General features: G+C 40.5%; 1 protein-coding gene across 2 annotated transcripts in view; it reads right to left on the bottom strand.

The window, feature by feature from the left end:
* Positions 1 to 21,649, bottom strand: part of LOC310965968 (cadherin-2-like) — a 145,009-nt gene that overhangs the window by 30,378 nt on the left and 92,982 nt on the right. Inside the window, exons 10-15 of one of the 2 annotated variants that reach the window (XM_083939735.1) lie at positions 20,663 to 20,916; positions 15,345 to 15,487; positions 12,715 to 12,948; positions 9,019 to 9,252; positions 1,626 to 1,765; positions 374 to 466 (exon numbers count right to left, since the gene is read on the bottom strand). In XM_083939735.1, coding sequence (XP_083795861.1) covers positions 461 to 466; positions 1,626 to 1,765; positions 9,019 to 9,252; positions 12,715 to 12,948; positions 15,345 to 15,487; positions 20,663 to 20,916 — 1,011 coding nt within the window. In that variant the 3' untranslated portion in view covers positions 374 to 460. Of the gene's footprint in view, positions 1 to 373; positions 467 to 1,625; positions 1,766 to 9,018; positions 9,253 to 12,714; positions 12,949 to 15,344; positions 15,488 to 20,662; positions 20,917 to 21,649 lie in introns of those variants that run through there. The other variant, XM_083939734.1, reaches the window with a different exon arrangement.

Raw genomic sequence — 21,649 nt, 5'->3', positions numbered from 1 at the left:
TCCTTTTCTCTAAACTGTGAACACAAACCCCAATTTTCAAGCTACATTCACAAAACCTCAGACTCTTCTTGCAAAACCAAACTTTCGTCTCAAAACAGTTCAATCTGTGCCCAAAACTGAACTTTGTTGTCAAAACGTGCCCCAAGTCATTCAAAACTAAAAACACTACTGAGCAGTCAATAAACACAACATAGAAAAATAGAAAACACAATGCTCAGGACATGAAGCTGAATGCATGTTGCAAAACAAAAGAACTTGCATTTAGCACTTGTACACAAAGACAAAAAACAGAAATCTTGTGCATTTACAGTACACATAGCATTTGTACAAAACAAACAGAAACCGTATGCATTTGCCACTTGTGTACATTTCGGCATTGTCCTCCCGGACCATATCAACAATTAGGGTCTCTTGGTGTGGGGAGAACATACTTGTCCTCACACCCTTATGTGACAGTCTTTCAATTCTACAAAAAGAGAATGTGCAGTTACAAAAAATATACATGGAATACTAGGCCTACAGACAGTTAGACTAACCCTCCATTACAATACTACAGTACATTGGCACATTGATGAACTGAAACATATATTTACTTACAGTATACTGTGGTACAGTATATACTGTAATATGTCATACAGTAATTTGCTCTCAACATTTACATACTGTACTATAATGTCAAAAAAGACCTGTTCTCTTCTCTAAATCTTCGGATTATGGTGGACACAGTGAATCTACCGATGTTTGGTTGTACCCTTTGTCCGGCCTCCCTCATGCTCATACCATGGACAAGAACATGGTCAATCACAGTAGCTCTGATTTCGTCAGATATTACTGTTCTTTGTCTTCGCTGACCACCTTGACCACCTCGACCACCTCAACCTCCTCGACCTCCTCTCACACAAACTCTTCCTCTCAGATTTCATTCTATCCATTGTAGTGCCTCCAGATCAGTGCTCTCTGAACTGGCTTTATATATTACCTCACATCATTAGCCACAAGTGTGATCAATTTTGAGTTGTTGTGTTCAAGTAGTGACAACTGTGCTTTAATTGTGCTTGACTTTTGCTACCTGTGCTTACCATTCTGCAGCACAGGTGCGTCACAATGAAAATGTGTTGGGAAGTTGTGTCTAAACAGGTGAAAAGTGCTCATGGTTTTGCCAAAAGAGTGATTGATTCAATCAGTGGGTTCAGGCAACACAGTAATTGGTTCAGACAACAGGATTTAGTGTTTTAGCAATTGAGAAAAACTGTAAGTGTGAACGTGCGTGTACATGCGTGACCGCTATAAATCAATGGGGAAACTACATGACATGTCACCTGCTGCTTTGCTGCACAGGCGTCAAAGCATGCGCTTGTGACACGCTCAGTCAACAAGTAAGTAAGTAAGTAAGCACTCTGAAACGTATGGACCTCCATAGTGTGTGCATGCGTGCCTGTGTGTGTGTGCTTGTGTTTGTGTGTGTGCCTGTGTGTGTGTGTGTGTGCGTGCGTGCCTGTGTGTGAGTGTGCATGCATGTGTGTGCGTGTGTGTGTGCCTGTGTGTGTCTGCGTGCGTGCGTGCGTGCGTGAGTGTGCCTGTGTGTGTGTGCGCCTCTGTGTGTGTGTGCGTGTGTGTGTACTGACCTGGTCCTCCTCTCCTCCTCCCTCCTCGTCATACTTAAGGATGTTGTCTCGGACGTCATCCTCTGGGTCAATGAGCAGCTGCTTGGCCTGACGTTCCTTATCCCTCCTCTTCATCCACATGACAAACAGCAGCACCAGCACTGAAGGATGAGTGGGAAAAAGGAGATAAGGACACTATTTCATATCCGCCTTACTGAACACCAGGGATTATCTTGTGGTTCATGAGAGGGTTCCACTGGGCTCTGTGACCAACATTCTACAGCTCCACTAACAACAACTAAATGTTGTACGCACCTCACCAGAGGAAAGAAACATTGGACTGTTATTACAGCCACCACAGTTGAAAACACAGAATAAGTAAAGCTCATAGGATCAAACTTCATACAGCTAATTACTCAATCTAGCCTTATGACATTTTGCACAACAGGATGAAAATCTGGCTAACCAGCAGGGATGGGCGATAAATCCAATTTTATTTTAAATAACAATTTTGGCTTCCAACGATTATGAAACAAAATAATAATAAGAACAAGATAAAAAGATTATTGTGCCAAATTCCATTCCAGAGTGATGCTCTCGTTCTGTTTTGTGTTATAAATCCAGTGCTCTGGTTTCCTTTACATTTACATATGAGTTTTTGACTGCGAAAAGTTGAATAGTTTACCAAATATATATAAATATTTTTAGGAGTATGTTGTGGCAGTGCACTAAACCATATCTATTATTTTGGACTAATTAATAACATTTATTTTAAATGTGTTTTTTTGTATATATATACTGTATATATTAGTGGTGGGACACGATTAAAAAAATGAATCCAATTAATTAGAGGCTTTGTAATTAATTAATCGCGATTAATTGCATATCAATATTTGACACAAGTAGCAACATTTTTCACTTTAAATGGATTTTGATATATGACTTAATATATAAAAAATAAAACAGTGCTTAGTACTGTATATTCAAGAAAAGTGGAAACCTAACATTGCAAAAATATTTAGAATAATATCCTTGGCATAAAATAAACAGTTAAACATGTGTTTAGTGATTTTTCTCCATGTTTTCAAAAACACAGAAAGCTGCAGCATGTTCAGTGTTGTCTGTGTTAATGTTAGCTGCAGCATGTTCAGCGTTGTCTGTGCTATCGTTAGCTGCAGCATGTTCAGCGTTGTCTTGACTAACGTTAGCTGCAGCATGTTCAGCATTGTCTGTGTTAATGTTAGCTGCATGTTCAGCGTTGTCTTGACTAACGTTCGCTGCAGCATGTTCAGGGTTGTCTGCGCTAACGTTAGCTGCAGCATGTTCAGGGTTTTCTGTGCTAACGTTAGCTGCAGCATGTTCAGCGTTGTCTGTGCTAATGTTAGCTGCAGCATGTTCAGCATTGTCTGTGCTAACGTTAGCTGCAGCATGTTCAGTTTTGTCTGTGCTAATGTTCAGAGTTGTGGTGGAGCGGAGGCTGAAGAGCTTCGGTTGGAGGGGAATTCTTCCACAGCCGTGCTCTTGTCCATGTTTGCACTTGGTCGTTTCTTAAAACTCAAATGTCACCCGCTGAACCCAGCAATTCAATTCAATTCAATTTTATTTATAGTGCCAAATCATAACAAAAGTTATCTCAGGACACTTTACAGAGTAGGTAAAGACCACGCTCATCATCTGCTTCTCATCGGTTTCATTTCTCTCTTGTTACGTCCTGTGCGTCAGTATTATGGGCCAGGCGGGAACTCGTGCAATGAGCAACGTTCCGCACTGAGTGCAAAAATAAATTGCGATTAATTGCGTTATTTGCTCTATAATTAATGAATCAATCAATCAATCAATCAATCAATCGTAATTAACGCAGTAAAGTCCCAGCCCTAGAATATATATAAAGGTTTGATTCATTTATATTATCAGACTACAGCATTTAGTTTTGCTGCCTCGCGATACATGGAAGCATTTATAATCACTGAAAGCAGCCTCTGATCATTGAAGTAAATCACTAAAGAAAATAGTCAATACAATACATGATTTAAAAAGCAACAGCCTACAGGAGGAGTGAAAAAGATTCATGTAGATATGTGGCAGGTGGATGATTCAGATTTGGATAGCATCAGAGCCGCTCTGTGCATCGTGCATGTTACACACGAACGCAGGCACGCACGCACACGCACACACACAGAGGCATGCAGTAGTGCTTCTCCTCTCCTCATCTTCCCCAGTTCACGTGCATGGACAGATCCATTTCCTCAGAAGAAAACTGTTCACTTCTTCAATTTCCAGATCCCGCTGTTTGAACAGCAATGCACAATTGATGTGAATTGAATTTATTATCCGGGTAAATTTGTGAGACAGAGAAGCTCAGATCGATTGTATTCCTAATGTCTACATTATCCATTTTGAAAGTTAAAGTTTCTTCATAAAACACGTCATACCCTGAAGAAAACAGCCGCTCTGAGGAAGGCTGGAGTACAGCTGAAACTGTCAGCTAAGAAAAGGGAAGAAGACATCCTTACCATATAACTAATTTGTCTGACTAGAAGATACTTTAACTTTCAAAAGAGAAGCTCCGAGTGTATATGTGCATGTGTTTGTTAACTGCTGAACCTGCAAGCCACAGAATACTTGACACCTGAGTCACATTCTCAGCGAGGACAGTCTAAACCCTGGAGAGATGTTTTGAAAAATGACTTATCACCATTAGTAACATTTGTCAGTGAAACCACCAGGAAACGATTTCAGCGAGACTGCAGACACACAGCTAGCTAAAGTAACAAGAGCGCTGCTTGTTCCTGACTCCAGAACCGTCCTCATTCCACAACATGGTCACTGTGCCACATAATGAGCCCAATCAGTCTTCAGGTGACCTGGGGCCTCATTTATAAAACTGTGCGTAGAATCCTTCCCAAAACATTGCGTTCCCACAAAACCATGAATGTGCTGCACATAAAAAAAGAGATTAATAAAACTGTGCGGTGCACATTTGCACGCAATCTTTCCTCGATAAATTCCCACCTGTGCTGACTTGTGCGGGATAATCTCTGCCCAGTGTCATCCCACTTTTCCTCCCACTACCTTCCATAAATGGCATATGCTAAACATCTCATGAATATGGACGCTATCTTGATGAGGACGTTATTGACTGACGTGAGCAAAATGACACAGAAGAAGGTGGAATAAGCAAAGTTCTCCGAGAATAAATGAAGCTTTACGGAGGCTGAGCACTGCAAAAAGCTGTTGTTTTAATGCCTCAGTAGAGACATTTCAAATAAATATAAACAAAGTAAGTTGCAACATGTCACCACAGCTGTGTTAAGTTCTCGACCGTTGTCTACGCAAGGTTTTTGTGCGCAGCAAGTTTTATAAATGAAGCCCCAGATGACCCGTTACTTCTCTTGTCCCTTTTCTTTTCTCATTCTGTCCTCTTCACAAACTGACCATGTTTTGTAAAGCACGTTTGCACATGTACGAGCACGAGCACGAGGCCTACAGCGGTTCTGACGTCATTTTATGTGCGCCTGTTCAGACATAGAAAAAAGAAGGACGGACCATGCGCGGACATTTAAAACAATGGTGGCGAAAGGTTCACAATGGTGTGATGCGGAGGTGGAGTGTTTACTGCAGATTTGGTCGATGAAAAGATTCAAAAACAGTCGGACAAGACGCACAAAAACTCAGAGGTCTATGGAAAGATTTGTAAACAAAGCGACGCATCGCGATGACGTAAATCAATGCGTGTGACGTGTTACGGCGTGATGACGTAAATTTACCAATGTTATATAAAAAATCTGGGTGTTATTTACGACTCTAAGCTCTCTTTTATTCCACACATCCAAAGCATAACAAAGATAGGTTTTTATCATCTTAGGAATAAAGCCAGAGTCCGCCCTTTTCTCTCTCAGGCCAGTACGGAGGGGCTGATGCATGCTTTTATCTCTTGTTGTTTAGATTATTGTAATGCCCTGCTCTCTGGCCTTCCCAAAAAGAACATGTACAACTTACAATTACTACAGAACTCAGCCTCACGCGCGCTGACGAGGACCAGAGGGCGGGAGCACATCACACCAGTTTTATAATCGCTGCATTGGCTCCCCGTGCGCTTCAGGATCGATTAGGTTATTTTACTAGTTTTTAAATGTCTTAATGGTCTCGGGCTTTCTTGTTTATTTGCAATACTTTTACCCTATCGACCCTCACAGACCCTGAGGTCCTCCGCCTTTTAACCATACCACAAGTAAGAACCAAACACATGGGGTGGCGGCATTTAGTTATTATGGCCTCCGAATGTGGAACAGCCTGCCGGAGAACCTCAGGGCCACAGAGAATATTGATGTTTTTAAAAAGAGGCTCAAGAACCTCCTTTTTAATCAGGCTTTTAACCGACCTGTTTGATTCTTTCTAATTTCTTTTATGCTTCTTATATTTTTTTTAAAATTATTTTTAGCCTCAATTCTTATTTTACTGTTTTGACTGTTTTTATTCCCTCATAGTTTTTATTCTTTTTTATCTTATTTTACTGTTTTGACTGTCTTTATTCCCTCAGTTTCATTTTTTTTGCTTTTATTTTCTGTAAGGAACTTTGTGCTACTTTCAGAGTATGAAAAGTACCTTATAAATAAAGATTGATTTGATTGGATTTTAATCAATTAGTTGTCAATGATTACATTAATTGCCAAGTATTTTGATACATGATTAATCATTTTGAGTATTTTTTTAAGAAATCAAGTCCAAATTCTTTGATTCCAGCTTATTAATTGTGAATATTTTCTGGTTTCTTTCCTCCTCCATGACAGTCAGCTGAATATCTTTGAGTTGTGGACTAAAAAAGACATTTGAGGACGTCATTTTGGGCTTTGAAATAACTACATGGTAAAGACATTTTTTGTAAACAAATGACTTCAATATCTTCAGTTTCAGTTAGTGCTGCCACAAGGCATTTCCAAAAGCTACAGACCCAACATGTCAACACACACTAACTTATCCCATTGTAAACATCATACAGTATATTATCATTTATATGTATTCAACATGAAAGAGGATATTGTTGTTTAATTTTGAAATAGAATTTGAACTCCTTTCAGTCCATCTAAACTATTTAAATGCTTGACCTTCAATGGACTCTCACTCCTTTTAGCACTTTAACTTCAACTTCATTCGCTCTAACATAAGTTGACAATTCAGCTTCATTTAGCACTTGTGTCTGTAATTTGATTTCTTTCAGTGAACTTATAAGTATTTCACTCCATTTGCCTTCTGTGGGCACAGTTGGACTTCTAAGGCTGCCCCAGACTAAGAATGTTCCTGGTCGACCAGTAGTCTTCATCTAGGTCCATTAGTCGAAGAATCTTTACATGTAAGGCTTATATGTTTATGTACAAGTGCATGTCACACACTGAGCAAGACGCATGTTAATTAAAATGTCAGTATTCCATCATAAATTGTCACAACCCTATTGAGTATCTATTATCAGTTTAGGCTGCTATAAATGAAAAATACACTCTCAATCAATCAATCAATCAATCACATTGATACATTTCTGGAGTCCATATGACTAATGAATGTGTCCAACAACCAGCAAGGGAAAAATATAGCATTTTTTGATTTTCAAAACAATATAATGACATCTCATTAACTTGTAACACCAACACAATAGCAAACAGTAAAAAGCAGCCTCTAAAACTATGTTGATAATAAATGATAGAAACTAACAAATTAATTGGACCAGGGAAAAGTTTGTCCGCGTCGTGCTGGAGCTGAGCCACACTGCCTTCACAGCAGGGCCACTTGGTGAGGTAATTGCTGTATTTGAGATTTCAGCAGGCAAGAGGGTCACTGTTGTGCACTGCAAATCTGGCTCAAGGCCCGTCCTGGGGAAATGCACGGGGAGCTCGTTGTGCCGGCCCGGGCACACATTGCAGTTGTGCATAAACACGGCTCTGATACAAGATCCACTCTTTCGAGCCATTAGTGCTGTCAGGAGTCTTGTAGGACATTTTGGTATAAAAGGAGCAGAGCATCATGATTGCTCACCCTTGTTTTAAACATGTGATGCAATCAATGCATGCAGCAAGCTGGACTTGAACTTCAACACTCATCCTTTGCTAAACGAAGTCTTGTTCATCCCAGATGCACTTTCAGTCTAATGTCTGACACAGAAGAGGCCAGTGCACTTCCTTCACATTAATCATTATCATTTAAGCTGCGCACTCAGTTAGAGCATCCAAGGTTCCATTGTTTGTCCACTCTTATGTCACCTTGTAGCATTATAGTGAGGAAGTAACTAGTGTTGAAACACAACAAGTGCTACTTGTTAACAAACACACAATTCATGAAAAGCTGCACCAGTTTGGCCTTTTTACTCCAGACTAGAGCCTGGGATCTCTACCGTGGCAAACCTATGCTCTACCGAAAAAGCCAGCACTCATAGCGACTGATGCTAGCTGCAAGCAGCAGCTACAAATGGAACAAAAGTTGTAATTTATTTGCCTTAGAAATTATGTCTTTCCTTTAAAAAATGGGATGTTAAAACTTTCCAACTGGTCACTGTCAGCTGAGCAACCACAAACTGCTGATATATTCGCCCAGATGAGTGTGTGGCGGCCACCAAGCTGGTCGATGTGTTTCGGGCGGCAAGTTAGCTCCACTAATAAATAGGCAACTCACAAACTCTCAGGGAAAATCATATTCTTACTCTTACTTTTCTTATTAAAAAGAAAAATAACCATACACCTTCTGAATTCAGGTTTCTCTATTTCCCTTTTTATCTGTTGTTACCTAATGCTGTTTTTCCCCTTTGTCAGCAGAGTGGGGCCGGGGCTCATTCTTTTCAAGGGAGAACAGTAAATTAGTAAAATAAAATCATTAAAATTCCCAAATAAAACATTGATACACTTGATCATTGCAGATAGCCGATGTATCTGTCAACAACAGATTCACAAATTCTGGGGGCTCTGGGGCAAGATTCAGCTGTAAGGAGTCTACTGGCTTGGTTAGGGTCTTTACTCAGACCCAATGTTTGCTGACTCTGTGTTGATTTAACTGTTGTCATTTGTTAGGCTAAATTTATTCCTGTTCCTATTGTTTTGTCCATCTTCATTTACTGTTTTAATGAGGCTTCAGCCAGTAGATTGACACTTCCTGCCACAACAACTGTGCATGTAATGCAGTTTCACTAAGTTCTGAAAGCTTTAGATGTCAGCTTTAAAATGAAATTCAGCTTTCATCCATATTTTCATTCAGGCAGTGCAAGCAGAAAACATAATTTCTTCATACTTTGACATTTATATTTTCTACTGTTAATTCAGTTCCTTCATTTCTTAGCGACATATTCTTTCAGGTCTACTGAGTGCTAAAGCAACAATCTACGTGTGTGTGTGTGCGTGTGTGTGTGTGTATGTGTATGTGTGTGTGTGCACACCTAATAGTATGATGATGCAGATGAGGATGGCGATGATGGCTCCAGTGCCCAGTCCAGCGGCGATGATTCGCTCCATGTCCACGCAGTCTCCATGGTGATCGCACTGGCAGACCTTGACTCTCAGGTAGGACGTGTTGGTCATGGGCAGGTTGCCAGAGTCTGTGATCATGATGGGAAGCTCATAGATCCCACTGGCCAGGGAGCCGATCCTCAGTCTAAGCTGTGTGTACTCGCCTAGAGTATGATGGAAGGGAAGAAAGATGGAGGAATTGATGGTACTGCTAATGAACGTCACTGGGGCAGCTAGGGGTTCTTTGTTTTGCAAAAAGCATTTCAATGGTAGTGGCTGATGGACAGAAGAGTGCTGCTTATTTTACCCTAAAACATCAAAGGAAACAGAAGTATACATTTTACCCGAACCTTACACCAAGCTTGAAGTCACAAAAACAATCAGTTAGTGTGAGGGAACTTCTAAAACAACTGAAGAGAAGAGGAGAATAAAACATCCATTTCGAAACAGCTGCTGCCACAAAATGCATCAGTTCCCCAGTGAGTCCAACAGGCCCAGATGTATCGCGTAACAGCTTTAATCTCAGAGGAGAATATGGATCATCAAGTCGTTGAGTGTAGAGATTCATTCTTCACCTTGGGAATACTCGCCTGTGCTAAATATTCCACACCAGACCACGTCTCATTGCTGCTTTCTTCAGAAGAAAGAAGAACTTGCTCAAGTATGATTACACAACCTAGTATGTAACTGTTAAGGTTAAGGTAGGTGACATGCAGCTAATCCGATGGGCAGGACTCATTTTCAGCCAGGTGTTTCATGCTACTTTAGTTCACAGCCTTTTATCCTGGAGAAATATGATAATAGCTTTATTAGGGTAAGTTTGCTATACTGCACTGTTCTCTACAACCTTGGTATTCACAGTGTATTTCTCTAGAACATCCTTGACTAAAATAATTTTTTTTTGTATTAGTATTAGCATCATGGACTCTTCAGCTCCCTCTTTTGTCTTCCCATTATCCTTGTAGTCTGTATAATGTACCTATGGTATCTCTTTCTTTCTCATTTGCATCTTATACCTGGGCTTCTATGAGTGTTTTTTTTCACGCCTGAAAGCGCACAGTTGTAAAAACTTTTTTCACCTGAGACACTTTGGTTGCGTCTGGTTGCTATGATACGGAATATCTACAGAAGTAAAAATGCTGGCACAAAGTACAGTACTTGCTCTGGATGAATTTGACAAGGATAGACTGAATCACTCTTTTGAGCAACAATCAATCCTCAAACTAAAAACAACGCCTAATCCCAGGTCAAATGCATACTGATAGGCCTTAATGTTGTCTTCTTATATTGTAATGTTATGTTGAATATATGTATTTTGGGGTCCTGTTTTGATCCTGAAAGTAAAAATCATCCCAGGGTCTTTTTCGACACTTGCACACATCAAATAATAAATCCATCAAGATAGTTTTTTCCTGTATAAACTATTAACGGACAAATCCTCGGGGCAGTACGGTGAACACATTAAAACATCTTTTTTAACCACTAATACTGCTCAAAATTACACCAAACCTCTGCAGTAGCATGAGAAAAGTCCCTACACAGAAAACAAAGCAACAACGTAGTTAGTGAACCCAGAGTTTATTAAGAGTGTTTTAAAGACTTACCTACTCAGAATCAGAATCCGAATCAGAAATACTTTAGTAAGTATTATTATTATATTAGTATAATTATTAGAAAATTATTTAAAGCTACCTCCTTTGAGCCGGATACTGGCCCCTGTACCAGCTCCTCTCATAGTAAAGTCCATTCAAGGGGATTACCATGTCACTCCAAAAGGAAGGAGCCTATTGGTGTTTTGTTTTCTGTGTAAGGTTTGGTGTTATTTTGAGCAGTATTAGTGGTTAAAAAAGACGTTTTAATGCCTTCACCATACTGCCCCGAGCTAATCAGTGTTAGCCACATCGGACTGTTAGCGACTCTCACAGATTTCTCCGTTAATAGTCAATAGTTTGTGAAAGTGTCGAAAAAGACCCTGGGATGATTTTACGACGGAATTTCACTTTAATGCTTGTCTTCTCTCATCTCTTTTGTCTTTTCCGTGATGCTATAAATGGAGCTGCTAAAATGAAAAATAAATGTCAGTCTTGTTCTGACAGTAGAGTAATATCGTATTAAATAAAGGGAAGGCCAATGGGAACATAGAGTGGAGGATGAGAATCTGGCCTCCACTCCCTCAAACAGGCCGTTGCCGGTTCTCGCAATAGTCATAAGGCAACAGAACTTACAAACCATTCTATATCTTAAGACGGGTCAGTAGCCTTTGGCGCGTAGCGTAACCAATGGCACACTAGCAGTAAGTGTGCGAGCGCAACAGCCATTGGCAGTTGCACAGCCTATTATTTACTGTAGTTTGATTGACTTTTTCCCCCTCCACATTCTGCTAAGGCTTGTCCTACTCTGCTTCTGATTGGCTAGTATTCGCTGCCTCACAGAATGTGGCACAGGTGGGAAAAAAAACACAATAGCAGGCTTAATGTTGTGTTGTAATGTCTGATTAACAAGAACATTTAAAAAAGCAGGTTGCTAACCTCTGCTTTAAGATCTCTGCTGGCGCCCACGTAGAGGAAGGCTGGACAAACTGAGTGGTTAGAGCAGCCGCCCCATGTAAAGAGGCTGAAGGTCCTCGAGGCAGTGGGTTCGACCCTTTGCTGCATGTCTCCTCCCCTCTCTCTCACCCCATTTCCTTTCTGTCCTATGTGATAAATGCTTGAAAAACTGCCAAAAAAATCATCTAAAAAAGCTGCTCACAGCATCGACATGTGAGAAATGAGGGGAGGACATTTACAATTGACATCTGAGAGAATCTTTGAACAGAGGTTGCCATATACACCCATATATGACCACCTGCTCTCACCTAACTGAAGTTCCATATTACATCTTGTGATGACAGCTGAGCCAATCCTATTCCCTGAAGAACGTTGTAAATTCTGGTATACGTTAGTAATTAGACTTCTTTCACTAAACAAATCTTCTGAAAATCAAACATACATAGATTAATAATTAAATGCCTCGATTAATAAATTCATGTCCATAAGTCTCAAGTCAATTCACAAGTCTTTATCAGCAAACAGCAAGTCAGGATGTTTTTCACGTCTGTACATGCTGACCATAGAAGTGACGCAGAAAGACAGAATCTGAACATTTCCTTTTAAACTGTATTAGCAGTCATTTTTCTAAGACTGATACCATGTCCTCTTAGGACATAGGCCTATTAAATAAATAAGACATGCTCTATGTCCTCCTTTTTTATTGCCACTGCCTTTTCCCCGGGTAAAGCGTGACTCTTCTTATGCTCTTGAGCTCATGTCAAGACTTCAGGGAGTTAGATCTCAAATAACTCCAGTGTCCACTGCTTCCATTACACAATAAAGGTTTTCTGGTTCTGATTCTGATTATTTTTGCAACTTAAAGAGTGACTCAGTCCAAGCCTAAAGTCCAGGGGCACTCTGGTTGAAATGTCGTACTGGGCCTGCAGCTATAGTACATAGTGAGCTAAATCAGAGATGTAGATGTTGTAAGGCTAAGATCATCAGCATGTGCTCTACCACTGACATGGAGTGACTACTGAAATATTGTTTTATTCTTTCCCTTTACAGGGTCAGAAAGACACATTATCCCGTACTGACCATTGAGGCGATTGAGCGTCCAGTTGCGACGTACGTCTGTTGGACGATTGGCCAGCTCAAAGGCGAAGGGTCCAGCGTTAGGGGCTAGGTCAGGGTCACTGGCTGTGATGTTGATGGCGTTAGGATCTGGCTTCTCACACATTTCCACCTCAGGGGGAAACACGTGAGGTGCATTGTCATTAATGTCCAGCAGGTACATCTGAAGGGTGCCTGTCCCGCTGGCAGGTGGGATACCTGCACACAATGAACATGTTTTTTTTTATTCATTGTTTATTTAACAGTGACACTACACAACACATTTTATTTCACCAGACAGAGATGAAAGCTAATTACCATCAGTAGTCCCTGGGCAGAAGCCACCATTGATAAATGTTAGTCAGTTGAGGTCAGATAAGATAGTCAGTTGAGGTGAATAATTTCCCTTTCACTGATGTCATTGGCTTTACTTAAGAAAATGAACATTGCGAACATTGTTTTTCTTAATTAGCCTTTAGAAGAAAGAGAGAGTACAAGACTCGTTTTTAGAAGTGTTTTTGACGGCCGTTTTACAGAACAACTAGAATTCTATATTAATCAATGCTTCAGGTCTATTTTTGACATGTTTGTGAAGTATTTTCTAATTCACGGGCAGCTGCTTAAATTGCACCTGTTGATGGGTATCTCTGTTTAGTTTTCTCCTTTTCCTTTATGGGTATGCTGGGTGCTGTAAAACCGTGAAATGAATGCTGTTCACTGTCCTGAAAACACTCAAGTCCCATTTTAGGCCAGAGATCAACAGATGTTGCTGGTAACGCAGCAACTGAGTTTCTTTAAAAAGATCAATAATTGTGACTGTACAATGACTTCTGCTGTCACCGAGGGGGAAAATGATGGTCTTTTTGTTATTATTATCATTATTATTGATCAAAGATATGGTATCTGCTATCACTTGTCATACGACTATAAAGGATTGGGTGTAAAACTGTAGCCAAGTCAGAAAGCATCAAGAGTTTGGTTTTAGTCTTGTCATTGGATTTGTTGACAATGAGAAACAGTTATAGAATATCACCACCAGCCTTATCATTTAAGTGAATGTTAAGTTTCACAGATAAATCAGTGCCAGTGGAGTTTGGATGCAGCTTATCAACAATGTTGTTATGGAAAAAGCATAAATGCTGGCTGGCTAACTACTCCTGCAGAGTATGCACATCCTTCCAGCTATGCATATTATTACAGTGATAAGGCTACTATCTGAAATGAATGCATGCCCTCTGTATTCCTTATGGACAAAGTAAACAGTAGAGTATGCATAGTAACAGATGACCGGTACACATATAGTGACAACTAAAAAACTGCAGACACATAACCTCTTGCACAACCTTGTGTGTTTGTCCTTGTGTCGTGTTTGAGTATGATTTTCTATCAGCAAGCTCCTTGCAGTGTGTGTGTGCTCGACGGGCAGAAAATGTGCAGAACAGAAGACAGTCAGTTAGCACAAAGCTTGGAGCACAGCAGGCTCTCTGTATGGAGAGGGTGCAGGGTAGAGCGGATGGAAGGAGCTGCTTCTCAATGACATTACTCTTGAACAATTTTCCGCTTTGAACAGAGAATGCTCTTTTCTATGGCTATGAAGTACGGTTGTCATCAGGACAAGAGCAAGACTTTGGGAATGATGTAGTGGATAGGCAGGAAAACATCTCCATTAGAAATCAATGGGAGTACTGTTTCTGTGTAACCCATACAAGCCTCTCTCTGATGAGGATATTTGATTAAAGAATGGAAATGAAATTAAAGGTAGAGAGGACAATCTGTTGTCTACAGGAAAAAGTCTTCCTCTCCTCATTATGTGAAATAAGAGCTTAACTTCAGGCTGCAGTCAGACTAAGACATAGCATATCCGTCGTGGTCCGTTCTCTCAACTTGACCAATCGTCCTTGCCTACAGGAGTCGCCATCTTGTCAGACTTCAATGAGAAACTGCTCTATTATGAAACCTGCCCCTAGTTGACACGCAGAGAACTGCAGTTTTTGGCACTTCCTTATTGGATCAACCAGGAAGTCGCTGTGGTGGGGGTTTGTTAAAAAAGCGCGCTAAAGTGCTGTCAATAGTGGCAAAAACGAGAGGAAGTGCCTTATTTGATGCCCTTTCAATGTGACAAAAATGATGGGGTGTCCTCTAGGGTGCCCCTTCATAAATGATGTTTCCTCTTGAACAAGAATATGACAAACCAAAAAAACTGCTAAATCGAGTAGTACTTAAATCTGCAATGAATAACAAAGCAAAAAGCGGATCAAGAGTATGATCCTTCAAAAATAACAAGTGCATTTATTTATTATATACCGTATATTAACAGTAGATGTGTGTTTATGAGACAGACTCCATGTGTTGAGCTCCCTTTTCTGAGTAGCTAGTAATCTATGCTAACTTTCTACTTTGAGTGTAGTGTTTAGTTGTGTGTAGTGAAGATTAGTTTAAAGCTTCGCTAGCTATTGTTTCCAGACTGTAAGACTGCAGATACTGAGCAGTTAAGCTAGCACCGCTGCTCTGTGAGTGTGTGTGCGTGTGTGTGTGTGTGTGTGTGTGTGTGGGGGGGGGGGGGGGGGGGGGGTGTTAGGTTACTGCAGGACACCAGTGCAGCCCTGGTGTCTCACCGTTATCAGAAGCCATGAAGGTAACGTTGTAGAGGTTGTTCTTAACGTAGGGAGATTCTCGGTCAAGGATGGCGATGGTGGATATCCGACCGTAAACGGGGTCAATCTCCAGCCAGTTAGCAGGGTCATACATCTTGGAGTACCTGCATTCATTGTGTGTGTGAGAGAGAGAGAGAGAGAGAGAGAGAGAGAGAGAGAGAGAGAGAGAGAGAGAGAGAGAGAGAGAGAGAGAGAGAGCATAAGAAATCCCCACAGAGAGGCTTCTTTATCTGCTTCCCTGGCCACAGGCCAAGCAGCTCCTGGGGAGCTGATGGAGGCTGCAGCTCTCTCACTAGCCAATTAATTCTGGAAATTATTTTTTACCTTTAAGAGATTGGGAAATTCAAACATCGAAATACACATTTGTCAGTGGAAATGTGTTATACGTAGGTTAGGTGTTCTATAGTCGTAAGCAGAATGAAGCTTCAACTACATGTGACTTACTAATGAAATGAATTTATCTAACCGAATGTACAGTTGAGAAAAATTGTGAATAAACAGCTTTAAACAAAGGTGAGCAGAGCGGCCAACAAGCCAATGTAAAGCACCCATGAAAAGGGAATATTGTCCATGTGTTATATTTTTAATTGGTGAGATAAAGAGTAGAAAATAACAGTTATGAATAAATGGAGGAGCAGCAGCAACTCCAAAATACAAAGCATCAATGAAGAAAAATCAGAAACCAAAATGCTCTTCAAGGTCCACAATACGCTGCACAATACAGCCATTTACGTGAGTGCGCATGTGCCTTCCCATGTTTTTGTTAACATAGTTTGCGTCCATCATTGGCTGTTGCTAGGATACTAAGACTTGAGCACTACATTTAGAAACAAATAGTGGGATGTAAAAGAAGGAAGGATGGGGACAAAAAGCAGCAGCTCTCTCCACGCTCTGGTCTGCTTGTTGTTGTGTTGACTCACTGCCGCACGATTCCGGAAAGATATAAATTTCCTCCAGCTGACATGTTTGTAGAAAGAAAAATCCTGCCATCTATCCCTCTTTTATCTCAAAATGAGGCTGCGACAGAGAACAGCATGCCAGCCTCACTAATTGAGAAAGCAAACATTCACCCGGCTCAGCAAATGAAATTGGGTTGTTGAATATGGTCACTGAAGGGAAATCTTAGCGAGAGAAGACAAATCAAAACTCCTGCTTGTTAGGAGACTGAGAAATATTTGAGGACATTAAAGATCATCAAATAATCAAGGTTTGTCCTTTACTCATACATAAATATGTAATATCTGCATAACAATATTCATGGAAATATAGAAGTATTAGGGCAGTCATATGTTTTTCACTGTGTTATCTTGCACATTGGATTGTAAATGAAACAAGTCTTCAAGTCTTGGCGTGTTCAAATACCGGAAGAACAGTGTGCAACATAAGGTACCAGTATTCTACATCAGAAGTGCTTGTTGGATGGTCGAACTGTTTCTAAAATCTACTCCCCCCACACCTTTCCCATGGTGAATCTGGTGTGTGTTTGTGTGTGGTGTGTGTGTGTGTGTGTGTTTTGGAGGGGCATACAAATCAATGCTTTCCCACCCACACAGATCATCATTGCTTGAACTGATAGGGGTAATCAGATAAAAGCTCCAGCCTCAGTGAGTCTTCACTATAGCTGTGTTTCCATTTAGGTAAAATGTGGCCTCTGGGAAAGTTTCAGGGCATGCCCTTTCAAAAGTCCTCTCACTCAGCGTGTTACAAAAAATACCCCAGAGGGATTTACCAGACCCCAGATGTGACCTATCACTCTCAATGGTTTCGATTAGTGATGTCTAAATGAAGCTTCTTGAAGCATTAGATGTATTTGTTGAGCCCACTAGATGGAGCTCTTGGTTCAAAGAAAAAGGCTCAATGAATGGTGATTCAGTGTGTTTTCAACCCTTTGTTGAACTGAGAGCTCCTTCTAGTGGATTCAGAATATAATAAAAAATGGTTCATGAAGCTTCATTTAGACATCACTAGTTTCCATCATCGCCTAATCCTTGATACACTGGAACTGGGCTCTGGCACTTCTTCCTCCAAGTGAGAAAAACGAAAAAGTGGCAGTTTGAATAAGATGGTTGACATTCAGACAGTTTTATGTGCACTTCAAAATCCGACAATTATTCAAATGTATGTCGTTCAAAAAAAGGCAATGAAAACAAAGAGACATTTAAGGTGGCTTGCCTGATGCACCAAGTGACATGAAAGAAAACACTCCACCTTAAAAATTTCTGGTAACTGTCAAAAAGTGTGTGTTAGTGACAGACAGGCTGGCACCGGAGCAGAGGAAGTTATATAGTGTATATCCATTTAGTAATCACTCACTATAGTGTGTGCGTGTGTGTGTTTGTGCTAGTGTGTGTACGCCGTTGAAGAGAATGTCGGGGGATGAACTCAGAGCAGACAGCTGTAGTTTTTGGTAGTAAACTATAACACCTGAGCAAATAGAATGCATGTGTATAATGCTGTATAGTGAATGATTAACTTCAGGGTAACTTCTCCACCATTATCACAGGACCAGACATGACTCACCCTGAAGAGGACATTTCCAGTGCACTGAATGACGTACAGTTGGGAGGAGGAAATATTATGTATGCCTCTTGGAGAGTCAGATTTCTCAGCATCTGGCTAGAATGAGTCTCAAACCTACTCCTGAGGTAATGTCAACAATCTGATTTAAACCTGTCATGAATTCTTCTTGGTGATGGCCGACTTTCAATCTGCTGTTAGGTATGGCTGTTTGGAACCGATATAAATACTTTTCCATTCTGAAGAGGCCAAGCAACATGTCAAACGTACTGGTCCCTTTCTAGCTTTTCTCGACCAAACTTTATTTTATCATTTATCCGACCAACCAACCAAACAACCACCCAATCACCCATCCAACCTACCAAAACAACCAAACAACCATCCACCCACCGACCCATTTAACAAACCAACCAACCAACCAACCTAACAACAATCCAATCAACCAACCAACCAACAAAACAAACGGCCACCAACCTAATCAGCCAACCTAACAACCACCCAATCACCCAACCAACCAGCCAACCTACCAAACCAACCAACCAACCACCCAATCACCCAACCAGCCAAACTACCAGACCAACCAACCAATTAACCACCCAACCAACTAACCAAACCAAACCAAACCAAACCGACCAACTAAACCAACCAACTACCAAAGCAACTAACCACACCAAACCGAACCAAACCCACCAACTAAACCAACCGACTACCCAAGCAACTAACCAAACCAAACCAAACTAAACCAACCAACTAAACCAACCAACCAACCAACCAGCAAACCAAACACCACACACCTATGCATGCAGACAAAGCAATCAAGACTTTATCTGGCCAAACAGAAGACATGAGTGATCGTTTTACTGCTGAACACCTCAAGTCAAAAAGCAAGGCAAGCCAGAAGCGAAGATGGCCCTGGCGGCCATGTTTAGCAAGGCATCAAGGTTCCAAGATGATGCTGATGTCTGGGGATCACAGGCCCGCAGGTACAGAATCATGGGGATCAAGGTGATCATTTCAACTGTTTCACAGGTTTTTTTGATTGCTTTGATGCAGTAGTCGACTCAAAAACAGAAACCAAATATATAGTATAAAAATCCATCACTGTGTAAGACATAAGGAAAATAAAAATAAAAATTCTGTACAATAAAGAAAAAATCTCTTCTAATCAATTCTCTCTTGAGGAATGGGCCACAGGGCCTCATCTACAATGCACTCAATATTTTCTCTTGCGATGCACCTAGGGAAAAATCTTTTAAGCCTGCAGACTGATTGCAAATTTAAAAGTTATGTGAAGCAGTGTCAAACAGGTGCTTCAGTGATTTCATACTGGTCAAGAAGTTTCTAAGAGATGGGAACATATATTTTCTGTTTGGTTACCACAGCTAAAGCAATGGAGTTTGGACTGCTTGAATGACATCTGCGTTAACTGATTTGCAAAAGGGTGCGGTGTGTCAAAACAATGACAATGGGTTAACTCATTTGCAAGAGGTGTCTTTTGCTCAGCTGAGAGAGTGATGATAAAGACTGAGAGGTTACCAGTTTCTTCAACCAGGTCAAAGCAATCAAAAAAAACTGTAAACCCAAGAGGGCTCATTATGGTGAAAAATCATTGACGCCATTGATTTTGGGCATGACTAATGGTTCTCTCAGAAGGTTTTTAAACAAAGGCTAACTTCCACACTACAACGTTTTCATTCTAAAATGGCCGTTCAAAACGAAAACTATCACCGTCCACAAAAGTGTTTTAGCTCATCAACAGAAATAATCTCCATCAATATTAACACGCTTAAAAACACATATCACGTGAGCATTTGCATACACTGGGCATGTCCATAAACAGGAAGCATATTGTCCAACGTCACTCTGTAGTTGAATATCCTTAAGACAAAGAACAGCAATGTATCCCTAAAACGAGATCAGGAGCATTTCCAAATGTCTCAGTTTTAAGGGCTCAAAAATGCTGAAATAGTGTGGAAACGTGGTAAAACGTAGTAGTGTGGATGTAGCCACAGTACTTGAAATGATCATTAGTAATTTGAATGTGACAGCTGAGTATGTGGAGACAGTTACTTCACTAAGTAAACAGTTAGCTTAGAAACCTTAATCTTCAAATGTACTTTTTTTTTTCATATTTTGAACTTTCTTAGACTTTCAAATACCAAAAGACATTTCAGGTTTCAAATAAGAAACTTTTTTGTCGTCATTTTTAGTGACATGCTTTGTAAACAAGGTAAAAAATGTTAACGATGACTCAAGGCTTGAAAGCTTGATGCAGCACCACTAATTGTTCCTATAGACATGTTAGCTAATGTTTCCAAACGACTATGTCAAGAATAGGCTGATAACTGCTGAGTCACAGAGATGGGCTCTATGCTAATTCTCTTTAATGTAATCACATCATTCCAGCTCAATTGTGTGGATATATGAAACAATATTGTCACTGAGTCCAAGGTTGCATTAAATACATACTAATAAGCTAATTAGCCCTCAGTCATATGCTGTCAATGACGGTCATTGACAGTGTTTTCAGCATTAACTCTAATGAATGCAAGGCTTATTTAAAAGATGAAAAGGCACACAGATAATCAAAGGGCAGTAAAAAATACATTCAGATCTTAAACTCTTCAACATTTTGTCACACACATGCTAAACTATATCTTGATTGTGTACTCACTTTCTAACTAAACGTTGTACTGCAACCACCCTGACGAAATGGTTACCTTCAAGAGCCTTTCTCAGGGTTTTTAAAAGTAGAGTCTTACCGGACAGTTTGTCTCAAGAAGCGGTCTGGGTCCTGGGCAGTGAAGGTGGTGAGCAGAGACCCTGCAGGCAAACCCTCTTCCAGTTTGATGGATTTGGGATTGGGGCTGAACTCTGGACTCTCATTGATGTCCAGGATCCTTACGGAGACAGTTGCTGTGGACTGACGAGGCAGGTGGATGCCACGGGCCAGTGGGACCTCATTCTCTGCCTCCACCGTCAGCATGAAGGAACGGGTCAGCTCAAAATCTATGGGCTGGACAGAAGAAGGGAGGGATATGAACACAGGGACGTGAGACACTGGATGTCCAAAAATTCAACATGGCCAACACAGTTCTGCACTGTGTTTGTTTGAAGTGTTTCTGGAGCATCTTGGAGATTACGCATTCAAATCATTCATATAAGCTTCGTTCTATACTGTCGTTCTATGTACAATGAATAAAATGAACGAAGAAAGGGCACCCTGGTAGGGGGCAAAGCTGACCATGAACTGCATCATCCCTAGGTGCCATTGTTTTCCTTTGGGCAGAGCGGTGGAGACAACTCAGAGGAACTGCTAGCCTTGGTGTCACGCACCGCTCAGTTCAAGACGGAGGAACACCTCGCAAAAATTCTAATGCTGAAATGAACATCTAAAGGTTTATACTAAGTTCATGTAACGTTTTTACAACAATCCTTGTTAATGTAGACCGTAGTCATCACTCAGGCGTCTTTTAATCATATAAAGTTGTTTATCCTTGAAAGGTAAAACGCCTTTCAAAGATAAACACCTTTATAGGATATACTGTATGTTTTTGGTGTCCATTTATAGGAAGAACATATACATCTCAATATACATCAAATGCTCATTTAACTTAACTTTCTAGTTAAAGTAATAAAATAGACTAGCTGGAAAGAACCTAAAGTTTGTCAACTATTTTTGAGTATTTGTAGTTTGAGCAGTTTAATTGTAAAAAAAAACAAAACCCAACTGTGTCTGTATATGTGTG

The sequence above is a fragment of the Echiichthys vipera genome (genome assembly GCF_963691815.1).
Source record: "Echiichthys vipera genome assembly, chromosome: 3".
Classification (NCBI taxonomy): Eukaryota; Metazoa; Chordata; class Actinopteri; order Perciformes; family Trachinidae; genus Echiichthys; species Echiichthys vipera.
This window is presented reverse-complemented; position numbering and strand designations above follow the sequence as displayed.